The sequence below is a fragment of the Clupea harengus genome, chromosome 5, assembly GCF_900700415.2.
Source record: "Clupea harengus chromosome 5, Ch_v2.0.2, whole genome shotgun sequence".
NCBI lineage: Eukaryota > Metazoa > Chordata > Actinopteri > Clupeiformes > Clupeidae > Clupea > Clupea harengus.
In genome coordinates, this window is record NC_045156.1 from 8,632,454 (window position 1) to 8,644,953 (window position 12,500).

Below are 12,500 nucleotides of genomic sequence, written 5' to 3' on the forward strand. Positions count from 1 at the left end.
CACCTGTGTGAACTCTGTGCACAACTAATCAAGTAGTTCTCAACCTCTAAAAGAGGTAAAAAGATTGAAGTTGATACCAAGCATGGATCAAGGAGGCCACCACCAACAACCTCAGCAAGGAGTAGGACGAGGACAAGGAAGAGGCCGTGGTAGAGGTAGAGGGGCCCCTGTCAGGGGACGTGGCATTCGTTTACAGTAAGATGCTCTAATGAAATTACAGTGGGGCAACAGTCATTGATCATGTAGTCAATCATGACCTCTCCATGAGAGAGGCTGGCCAAAGGGTTCAGCCATACCTGAGCCATCATACTGTGGCATCAATTGTTTGTATGTTCGGCAATGACAATGACACTTTGCTGGCCTTTACAGTCAATTTACTGTACTGTGTTTCATTGTATTTGCACTCTTGGCAACAACCATTTCTATACTTTTGTAAAGTGTGTTGCCACAATACAATGTAGTACTGTAGTTTCACTAAAGTAATTAACAACATATACGGTAGAATTCTGATTACTGTATATTTACAGCCTATTGCACTATTTTTACAGAATCAACACACTGGCCCACACTGGTGGCAGGGGGAGAATGTTCACTGCAGAACAGATTTGACCTTTTTACTGTAAATTGAAACCTGTCATTTTGACTTCTTACAGTATATACATGTAATGTGGAAAAATGACTGCAATAAATATTTTTGTGTCAGAATCTTTGCCATTTTGTACACAGTAGAACAAATGTAAATCAATGGTGTTGACAGGTCCTTGTTTAGAATATCTTTTATAGTATTTAGCAATACAAAAACAGAACAACAATATTTTTCTGTATACAAATTTTCAGATTTCAAATACTTTCTGACAGTATATTCCCTAAGTAAGAGTGCTCAGTGCAAAACCCAAATTGTAGTATGTTGTCAGTGGTAAAATTGTCAATACTGTTAGGGTGTTGCACAAAAGTTGAAGTGATGGTTTCAGAGGTTGATATTGATAGCTGTAGTTTGAGTTTTGTTATCCATTGTTAAATAAATGAGAAAACATACATTTTCAATTGAGCACAAATTGTAGGTTTTGATGGAAATGTTTGGTTTTGATGGGTGTGTGATACGTTTTGAGAAGGTGGTGTCATTCTGCAAACATCATATAGTGTTTTGGTCATTTCAGCTTCTATTAAGGGCTGTGTGTGAGCTGTTTTGAAAAAGTAAACAGTGAATGGAAAAATGTGCCAAAGCAATCGAGAAAAACTGTAACACACTTTTCAAAACAGTTAACACACTTCTCAGAGAAAGACATGAAACCTAATTGAATAACCATGTCAACACATTGCAAACACCTAGGGCAACAGTCATTGATCACGTAGTCAATCATGACCTCTCCATGAGAGAGGCTGGCCAAAGGGTTCAGCCATACCTGAGCCGTCATACTGTGGCATCAATTGTTTGTACGTTCGGCAATGACAATGACACTTTGTTGGCCTTTGCAGTCAATTTACTGTACTGTGTTTCACTGTATTTGCACTCTTGGCAACAACCATTTCTATACTTTTGTAAAGTGTGTTGCCACAATACAATGTAGTACTATAGTTTCACTAAAGTTATTTACAACATATACGGTAGAAGTCTGATTACTGTATATTTACAGCCTATTGCACTATTTTTACAGAATAAACACACTGGCCCACACTGGTGGCAGGGGGAGAATGTTCACTGCAGAACAGATTTGACCTTTTTACTGTAAATTGAAACCTGTCATTTTGACTTCTTACAGTATATACATGTAATGTGGAAAAATGACTGCAATAAATATTTTTGTGTCAGAATCTTTGCCATTTTGTACACAGTAGAACAAATGTAAATCAATGGTGTTGACAGGTCCTTGTTTAGAATATCTTTTATAGTATTTAGCAATACAAAAACAGAACTACAATATTTTTCTGTATACAAATTTTCAGATTTCAAATACTTTCTGACAGTATATTCCCTAAGTAAGAGTGCTCAGTACAAAACACAAATTGTAGTATGTTGTCAGTGGTAAAATTGTCAATACTGTGAGGGTGTTGCACAAAAGTTGAAGTGATGGTCTCAGAGGTTGATATTGATAGCTGTAGTTTGAGTTTTGTTATCCATTGTTAAATAAATGAGAAAACATACATTTTCAATTGAGCACAAATTGTAGGTTTTGATGGAAATGTTTGGTGTTTCTGCAAACATCATAAAGTGTTTTGGTCATTTCAGCTTATGTTAAGGGCTGTGTGTGAGCTGTTTTGAAAATGTAAACAGTGAATGGAAAAATGTGCCAAAGCAATCGAGAAAAACTGTTATAGCACTCTATGAGGTCCCTTGATCCCATGTGTCACTGTAGGCTATGACAGTGAAAACAGTGACGGTGGGGGCCATACTTGATGGATTTCAACTGTGACCTCTACAAAAACAGTGGCCAGTCTGGTTCATATTTCTCCCGGTAATAGTTCATAAGTTAGCAAGATAGCGAGATTTAATCAGTGCTAACTGTAGTTGGTGTAATCTGACGTTACCCAAGTTAGTTAATTCGCTAGTTTTAGGCAAACTATTATTACAGTTTTTCTCGATTGCTTTGGCACATTTTTCCATTCACTGTTTACATTTTCAAAACAGCTCACACACAGCCCTTAACATAAGCTGAAACGACCAAAACACTTTATGATGTTTGCAGAATGACACCACCTTCTCAAAACTTATCACACACCCATCAAAACCAAATATTTCCATCAAAACCTACAATTTGTGCTCAATTGAAAATGTATGTTTTCTCATTTATTTAACAATGGATAACAAAACTCAAACTACAGCTATCAATATCAACCTCTGAAACCATCACTTCAACTTTTGTGCAACACCCTCACAGTATTGACTATTTTACCACTGACAACATACTACAGTTTGGGTTTTGTACTGAGCACTCTTACTTAGGGAATATACTGTCAGAAAGTATTTGAAATCTGAAAATTTGTATACAGAAAAATATTGTTGTTCTGTTTTTGTATTGCTACAGTTTTTCTCAATTGCTTTGGCACATTTTTCCATTCACTGTTTACTTTTGCAAAACAGCTCAAACACAGCCCTTAACAGAAGCTGAAACGACCAAAACACTTTATGATGTTTGCAGAATGACACCACCTTCTCAAAACTTATCACACACCCATCAAAACCAAACATTTCCATCAAAACCTACAATTTGTGCTCAATTGAAAATGTATGTTTTCTCATTTATTTAACAATGGATAACAAAACTCAAACTACAGCTATCAATATCAACCTCTGAAACCATCACTTCAACTTTTGTGCAACACCCTCACAGTATTGACTATTTTACCACTGACAACATACTACAGTTTGGGTTTTGTACTGAGCACTCTTGACAATATACTGTCAGAAAGTATTTGAAATCTGAAAATTTGTATACAGAAAAATATTGTTGTTCTGTTTTTGTATTGCTACGTAAATACTATACATGTAAAAGATATTCTAAACAAGGACCTGTCAACACCATTGATTTACATTTGTTCTACTGTGTACAAAATGGCAAAGATTCTGACACAAAAATATTTATTGCAGTCATTTTTCCACATTACATGTATATACTGTAAGAAGTCAAAATGACAGGTTTCAATTTACAGTAAAAAGGTCAAATCTGTTCTGCAGTGAACATTCTCCCCCTGCCACCAGTGTGGGCCAGTGTGTTGATTCTGTAAAAAATAGTGCAATAGTCTGTAAATATACAGTAATCAGACTTCTACCGTATATGTTGTTAATTACTTTAGTGAAACTATAGTACTACATTGTATTGTGGCAACACACTTTCAAAGTATAGAAATGGTTGTTGCCAAGAGTGCAAATACAGTGAAACACAGTACAGTAAATTGACTGCAAAGGCCAGCAAAGTGTCATTGTCATTGCCGAACGTACAAACAATTGATGCCACAGTATGACGGCTCAGGTATGGCTGAACCCTTTGGCCAGCCTCTCTCATGGAGAGGTCATGATTGAATAGGTGATCAATGACTGTTGCCCTACTGTAATTTCATTAGAGCATCTTACACGAACGCCACGTCCCCTGACAGGGGCCCCTCTACCCTACCACGGCCTCTTCCTTGTCCTCGTCCTACTCCTTGCTGAGGTTGTTGGTGGTGGCCTCCTCGATCCATTCTTGGTATCAACTTCAATCTTTTGACCTCTTTTAGAGGTTGAGAACTACTTGATTAGTTGTGCACAGAGAGTTCACACAGGTGCTGACGATATTTAGAATATAGAGAGCAGTTTCAGTTGGCTGCTACTAGGTGTTTGCAATGTGTTTACATGGTTATTCAATTAGGTTTCGTGTCTTTCTCTGAGAAGTGTGTTAACTGTTTTGAAAAGTGTGTTAAAACTCAAAGAAATTTGTGTGAAAGCAATGAGAAATAGTTAACCCATTCGCCAGAGAAGACTCTTGCTGTGCAAAGAAGATGTGAGCATTAGATTAAGTTGACCCATGATTCGCTAAATGTGTGAAAGCAATCGAGAAAAACTGTAATCAGGAATAAAAAAATGTGTTCTTCATTAAATAAAGTTCATTGAAGTATCTGTTGTTGTTGACATTGATGTGTGGTGAACATCACACTGCCAAGGCTTGTTGAATTTGTCACTTCACATCGATGTGAAATCTGACCGGTTCTTTAATGCTTCTCACGGGAAATTGATATATTCTAACTAATTTAGATTAATTAATCACAAATCATGTAATTAAGTAGGTTAATCTTTTATCGCATGACAGCCTTAATATATATATACTGTGTGTGTGTGTGTGTGTGTGTGTGTGTATGTGTGTGTGTGTGTGTGTGTGTGTGTGTGTGTGTAAAAGCACACCATCCCTGGGCTGTGGAGCTCTTAAACCATCTAGCCTCTCTGTTCTCCACTCTCCACTCCACTCCACTCCCCTTTTCACCACCAGCTCTCTTTTTTCATCTCTTTTTTTCTCCTCTGAACATGTCAGCATCTCCTATCCTCCTCCCCTCCCCTCCCCTCTCCTCTCCTCTCCTCTCCTCCTCTCCTTTCCTCTCCTCTCCTCTGCTCTGCTGTCCTCCCCTCTCCTCCCCTCCCCTCTCCTGTCCAATCCCCTTCCCTTCCCTCCCCTCCCCTCCCCTCCCCTCCCCTCTCCTCTCCTCTCCTATCCTCTGCTGATATGTATATTTTGAACCCAGGCAGGCAGGCAGGCAGGCAGACAGGAAGCTGTACAGTATCCCGAGGATGTGAGTGTAAAGGGCAGGGTGTAATGCCCAGAGTGACATTTTCACTTCCTGGGGTCAGGACAACCTCATCTTCTGATCTTCGCTAATCTGAACACATGCTTCATGGGAATGTCATGTTTCTCATCAGCCCTTGTGGCCAATTACTGCACACCTAATTACGTAAATACAACATCCACACTGCACATTGCAAAGCCCCCTTACCTCTCTAAACACACACTCTACATTCTTCTGGTCATGGCTGTTAGGGGACAACAAAATGTGGGATCATGTTTTTCATCAAGACGAAAAAGACAGAGAAAAAGAGAAAAAGAGAATAATTTGAGCAGAGACGAGAAAAGAATATATATTCTGAAATAAGGACAAAAGGCAACATATTCTCCTCTCAGGCCGATTCAGTAAGAAAGACTGGCCCCTGTGCCAAACCCCCATTGGTAAGCATTCCATGAAAACTGAAACTAGGCTAAAAAGAATGAAAAAAAAAAAAAAACAACAACAAGCCCAATGCAGTCCAGGGCCTATGGAGAATGGTCCTGAATAGTCAACAGTGGGCTCATCATTCACTGCCGGGCCTCTGCATCCGGCTGAGACACAGCGCCGCCGCCTAGCACTGAATACCAAGGCGGGGTGGGCAAAGGCGGGCACAGCGGGCAGATGCCAGCATGTGTCTCTCTGCCCATCACTCTTTAAACATGCCAGCTGGGACCCGCCACCATGATGGATGACAATTAAGAGCCCAAATCCCACACTATCACCTGCGGGCCCACGGCTGTGTGGGGCACTATGCCACTTAACATTTACACCACTCAGTTTTATACATTATGTGTCTTATAACACATGACAGGCCGATAACATAACAATGAAGCAATTACATCAGTTGCTGGGAGTTATTTTATCTCCATATGGTTGGGCTGCAGTTATAATGTATTGCTTCACGTGCTGTTGGAGGATACTCCTGAAGGGTAGAGAAATCTCCACTACCCTTTTAAAATGTCTTCAATCAATCTGGCTACAGGACACAGTTTAAAAACATTGGTATCTAACTTCATTACTGTATATGATATCTAACTTAGTGCTGTAATGGTGGGCCAAATCTATTAATTAATCCTGCTTAAGGTGGATAAATCTGGTAATATTCCACAAAGTCTAACTCAAAGTTCATAAACACCCTGTGGATTTCCTCTCAAAGCCATCTGTCAACTCTATGGTACTTTACCACGGACGCCACTGATACCGCATATGTGTGCAGATGATCATTCAAAGTAGTGGCCTTTGTTTGTATGATACAAAACAGCCAGGTAATCATCCAAAAATGTGTGTTTACAACTCCAGCATACTGGTTCATATCCTGAGCCATGTAATTCTCCCCTAATTGAGCCATCTTGTCTTGTAATCACCTGAGCGGAAGCTATATGTCAGCTGAACGGCGCTGTTCTTAAATGTCACAGTGGTGACGGTTTGTTAATGATGTTGTTTTGTTGTGCTGTAGCGGTAAACTAATCCCACTAGCTGACGTGCTCGTCTCCCAAAAGCATTGACTTGCAGACAGGAGAAAGTGGATCAGATGACAACTCAAATGCTTGTCCTCATACGAATCTGACACGTCCCGTCGTCTGTGGTGTGTGTGTGTGTGTGTGTATTTGTCTGAGCCGTCGGCTCCTTGGGGATCACGCTTATCAATCATTCTCCGTAAAGTAACATCAAAACTCGTTTCTTCATCTGTAAGTTTGACAGCTTCAGACAGCTTTATTAAGATCTAGTCTCTCACACTTTTTACTTTCACTTTCTTGTTTGGCTTGTTGTTCTGTTGTGCAACAAATATAGTTCCCTCACATCTACAGCCCACTCTCATATCTCTCTAAGTGCTGAAATATGGTGGAGACTCATTTGGGGCAGAAGGACTGTGGCTAGTGCCTTGCGACGGCACGGAGATTAATCCCACTGTCCGCTGAAGATGAATATGCTTTGGCGGAGTGTCCTTTCCGGAGCAGAACTTTGGGCAGCGGCCCTTGGAGAGTGAAGAGGATGGGAAGGAGAGGCTGAGCCAGGGATATGTGTGTGTCTGTGTGTGAGTAGTGTGTGTGTGTTTGTGAATAGAGTGTGAAGTGTGTGTACATGTGTCTGTGTGTGAGTAGTGTGTGTGTGTGAATAGTGTGTGTAGTGTGTACGTGTGTCTGTGTATGAGTAGTGTGTGTGTGTGAGAATAGGGTGTGTAGTGTGAGTAGAGTGTGAAGTGTGTGTACGTGTGTCTGTGTGTGAGAAGTGTGTGTGTATTGTGAATAGTGTGTGTAGTGTGTGCACGTGTGTCTGTGTGTGAGTAGAGTGTGTGTGAATAGTGTGTGTAGTGTGTGTCTGTGTGTGTGTGTTTGTGTGTGGTGCGGATGGTCAGAGTTTGTGGCTGTTCTCTGGACATTTTGTAGGGCCCCCCTTCCACACCGTTTGTCATTTCTGGGTCACTTTGCCAATGGGACAGAGGGTCGGCCTGCGCCCGTGGGAAGGACATTTGGGCACGTGCTCTGGACGATGGGACCACCACCACCACCAGTACTCACTTTACTCCGTGCCTGTCTGACAGCCCCGCAGCAGACAACCCATCCCACCCCCCTATTTGTGTGACCCCTCGGTGACCCCATGAGGGAGATTAAAGAGGCCTGTCTTCTGGTCACCTGGGCCACCTGGTCCCTCTAGAGATGGGGACCGCTTTTGGGGTTTTGGAGGACTTTTTGGGGCGGTGGTGGTGGTGGGGTGGTGGTGGATGAGCAGGTGGTTGGGCACAGTGCAGTTTGGCAAATGGAGTCCCAGCAGGCTTGGATTCTCAAGGTCAAATTGTGGTAAACGTGTGAACAATGCACCAATTCCATGTTGTGTTATGATAGTCCTTGACTTTGTATATCAGTTGTGTATTTCGAGACCTTGTGTATCAGTACCCTCGCAGTTGCTAGACTCTGTAGGGCACTGGCGTGAAATGATATAGATTTAATTTTATGCATTCTCATGTTAATCATACAATAAACAGTACTCTATTTTTCTACTGCATCACCGCCTGCAGATGAAAGCTACAGGCGACTCCAACCAGACACGCAGCTCAGTCAGGCAGTGCGAGCTTTCCGCAGGAAAGAAAAAAAAAAAAAACGTAATCAATTTTCAAACCTAATTTCAAAATTTTGATGACAGCTAAAACACAATTACTTCTTGTTCCATTACGCCGTCTCGCTCCTGCACTCTCTCTACGTGGCCGAATAATTACACATGGCCGGCACATCACCTGTCTGTCCGTGTTGCTTCCCCCGGAGGAGAACATTAGCTCAATCAATGTCAATTATTCCATGGTCCCTATTATCAGAGAAGGGCGCGAGGGTGGGCAGGGTGGGCATTCTTATAGGTCTATTTTTTTGTATACAGACTCTATGCTTTCTTGTCATGTGAAAAAGAAACACACGCGTTTATCAACAATCCATTTGATGTGCTGTGTTCAGGAACACAAGTTCGTATACCCGCAGGGAAACGCCTTGCGGACAGGAACGAAGAAGAACAGCGCTGCCGATGGATAAGAACATTTTCTGCCATCGCTGCTTTTCACAGCTAGTGGCAGCTGTCAGATGAAGGAGGCATACATCGTGGTATTTTTATGGGGGAGCGTATGTTCTGATACACCGCTTTTGAGTGTGTGGAATAAAAAACACCAACGTTTTGGATTTGAGAGAAAGACTTTCACCAGCCTCATTTTCTGTTTTTTACATTGCTGTTGCCACACTGTTTATGGATACATCATGTTTATTAAGTTGCTATGTATAGCATATGACACTTGACGCTTGATTCTTGGATCTAGAAAATAAAATACCACACTGTAATTCTGTGGCAGAACATGGCAACAGACCAACACAGAACATGATACACTGCATTCTGTACACAACATGTAGGAAGATATGATACAGCTCATGAAAAAAGCTCATGTTTTCATGCTCTTGCATTGCATAGGCTCCTGCAATATGGATATAGATATCAGCTAAATAGCATCCTACAAATGCGCACTAACCTACTGTACTGAATAGGCCGTGTGCTGTGAAGGCCTAGCAAATTAAACTTGGAGTATACGGTCTTACCTGAGACGGATGTCCTGCCAGGGCCAGTTTGACGGTCGTCTCCCAGATGTGTGTCTCCAGGCTGCGTCCGCGAGCCGTCACCATGAACTGGATCGGTTCTGACAGGTTTGCCACGTCTCGTTCAGTGTACACCGAACCGTCCGGTTGTACGCTGAAGTTCGGGTCGCTGCTCTCGAAGCCAAGTAGCTCGACGACAAGGCAACCTTCAAACTTCACTATAAAGGAACAATAGATAAAAGACATTGTCAAGACTCTTTTGGGGGTTTGAGATGAATCACACATGATTATTCACCATTAATGATATGTCATGGATGGGGACAATCACACATACGCCTACATGCACAATTTACATAGCACCTTTCCAGCACAGCTGATGTCAAATGTGCTTTGATCTGCTACATTCAAACCACCTATTTCTTTGTCTTGTTAAGACTTTTTCCTTTGTCTTGTCAAACTAATATCTCTACAGTAAATACGCAGTCTATGACATCCTTGAACTTATATTCGTCACTGGCAACTGTAACGCCAATTATTGTTGAGTTGTCTGTAGATTTCACACTGAAGCTTCTCCCATGTGTAACAGCTGGGAGCATAAAGACCAGAAAGCTCCGAGAGCCATTCATTTCTCTCTGAGGTCGAGTAAAAAGACAAAAGAATAAAGAAATACAACCAAAAACAACGGCCAGAGAAAAACTCTGAGTGGATGAAAGTCTTAACATCCCAACTCTAGCCAATGAGGGGCAACAGCAATACGGCTCTCATCTATTCCCATTGCCACTTGCATGGACTTAAGACATACGTGGGCGGACGAAAGACACATGTCCAAGATGGAAACACTGAAACAATACCACAAGCTATTATAATAAATCAATTCTGAAACATTGCTAGAGGCCATTATTTTTAATTACGTGCCCAGATACACACTTGCACACACCCACACACATACACACTTTCTTCGACAAACACAATCGCAAGCTAGCGCACATTACTGAGCCCCCAGGAGCCCCTTTTTCTTTTCTTTTTTCGATTCTATTTCCCCCCCCCTCTTTTTGCTTTCCTTTTGTGCGCTTTCGTGAGCGCGGAGCAGACAATTACAAATGACGCTCAGGCTTGCATGCGCTCGCTGGAGCAACAGAGAGAGAGAGAGAGAGAGAGAGAGAGAGAGAGAGAAAAAAAACGACTGGATGAAAAATGTCAGACTCAAACACTCGGAGATCCCGTCTCCCAGTGGCACTTTTGACAGGGATGAAGGCACGCTGGGTGTCTGTGCAGCCGGCGCCACAAAGATCAGACCCCACAGGAGCTTGTTTGACAGAGGGAGAAAGAAAGTAAAAGAGTTAGAGACGAAGAAAAATAGAACGAGAGTAAGAGAGACTGAGGTGGAAAGAGAGAGAGAGAGAGGGGTAGAGAGAGGGAAAAAAATAAAAAAGATAGTCGGAGGGAAAGAAATAGAAAGGTAGAGTTTTAGCAAAAAACTGAAAATAAATGTTTGTGTGTGTGATAGTGTGTGTGTGTGTGTGTGTGTGTGTGTGTGTGTGAGTGAGAGAGAGAGAGAGAGAGAGAGAGAGAGAGAGAGTGAGAGAGAGTGAGATGGTGTCGCAGGGTTCATCAGCATGTCTGTTGAACTGAAGACAGGCAGCAAATAGGAACATGTTCACCCTACCTGCAACAATACAAAGGTCCTCATTTCAACAGTATGGATTAGGGATGCATATTGCCACACATACAGAAGGCCTACATGTTCCCCATGTTCTGGTTCTTATAGCACTGTTACTGTAGAGTACAGATCTGACCAGGGAACCGAACCCATGGCCTTTTGGGAGAACACAGAGACTAGCACCTTGCTCAGCCACCTGATTCACTGGGCCTGATCACAATAACTCCACCGCCTCACGTCCTCAGTGTCTCCTGTGACTCACCCTTAAGTGATCGTCACTTTAATCAACTTAAGCACGGAGACTCTATTCCTGGTACCGCAGACGCACTGTGCTTGGCAGCCACATCCCTGGGGATATTTTTTTTTTTACTGTAAGAAGTTACTGTTGTGCCGTCTTACTCATATTTCTAACAAAGTCTTTCCTAGACAGGTTATTACTGGCACTGGTGTGTGTGAACATTTCCCTGCTTTCTAATTTTATGAACTCACCCAAAACAACCCCTGATGTTCGCTTCGGCACCGTCAGAGCGTATTCGGGTCATCACGGAGCGCCTGGAAGACTCACTGACTCATTTCATCTGCTTTCTGTGCTGTTCTGGTCTTTGAGGCCTGAATGCCGGCATTCCCTGGCTGGCAGCGGCAGATGGTACTATGGCACAGACCGGAGGGGAGCCCTGGGGTCGGAACAGCATGCTTAGCCAGGCCACGGTGGGATAAGCAACAGACAAGAAACTTGTGTGTGTGTGTGTGTGTGTGTGACTCGAGGAGGCGTGCTGGTGAAATAGATGTAGATGTCACATGGGCTTGGAAAAACTCATTGTTCACTGACTGCATACTTCATGCTCCACACGTGTGCCGGTAAACAAAAAGACAAATTGATTTCATAAACCAGCCAGGGAATAAATGGGTTGTGATGAGCAGGAGAGAGAGAGAGAGAGAGAGGGAGAGCGAGTGAGATAGACAGAGAGAGAGAGAGATAGAGGGAGAGACAGAGAGAGGCAGAGGGAGAGACAGAAAGAGAGAGAGAGAGAGAGAGAGAGAGAGAGAGAGAGAGAGAGGGAGAGAGAGAGAGAGAGGTATTGTTTTTAAATAATAAACATAAGGGGGGGGGGGCATAGTGAGTGCTTTTATCAAGCCATCTCTCCAAGCACTGAGCCCCCAGACTAGATGGAGGAGACAGCTGAAGACAGCCTAATAAAGCACGGCATCTATTGAACAAGTGCAGCACGCATGGCGCATTAGTCTGTGTCTTTGTCTTGGGAGTAATTGGAAAGTGTGAAGGCAGAGGAAAACAGGCAAACATGTTCTTTTGCATAATGATAGCGCCAGCCCAAGAGAACATCGTCAATTTGAGCGCTCTAAAACACAGCCTTTTCCAAAGACCAGCAAAACAACAGGAGATAAACAACAGACACACACACACACGCACAGACACACACACACACACACACACACACACACATACACACACACAGAGACACACGCAC

The 12,500-nt window shown here is 42.6% G+C and overlaps 1 protein-coding gene across 1 annotated transcript in view; it reads right to left on the bottom strand.

Annotated features, from left to right (window-relative positions):
• The window catches only part of LOC105909827 (cadherin-4-like), a 205,148-nt gene that overhangs the window by 68,814 nt on the left and 123,834 nt on the right, over positions 1-12,500 (bottom strand). The window contains exon 4 of the mRNA XM_031567607.2: positions 9,357-9,571. Within this exon, the coding sequence (XP_031423467.1) occupies positions 9,357-9,571 (215 nt within the window). The remainder of the gene's footprint in view (positions 1-9,356; positions 9,572-12,500) is intronic.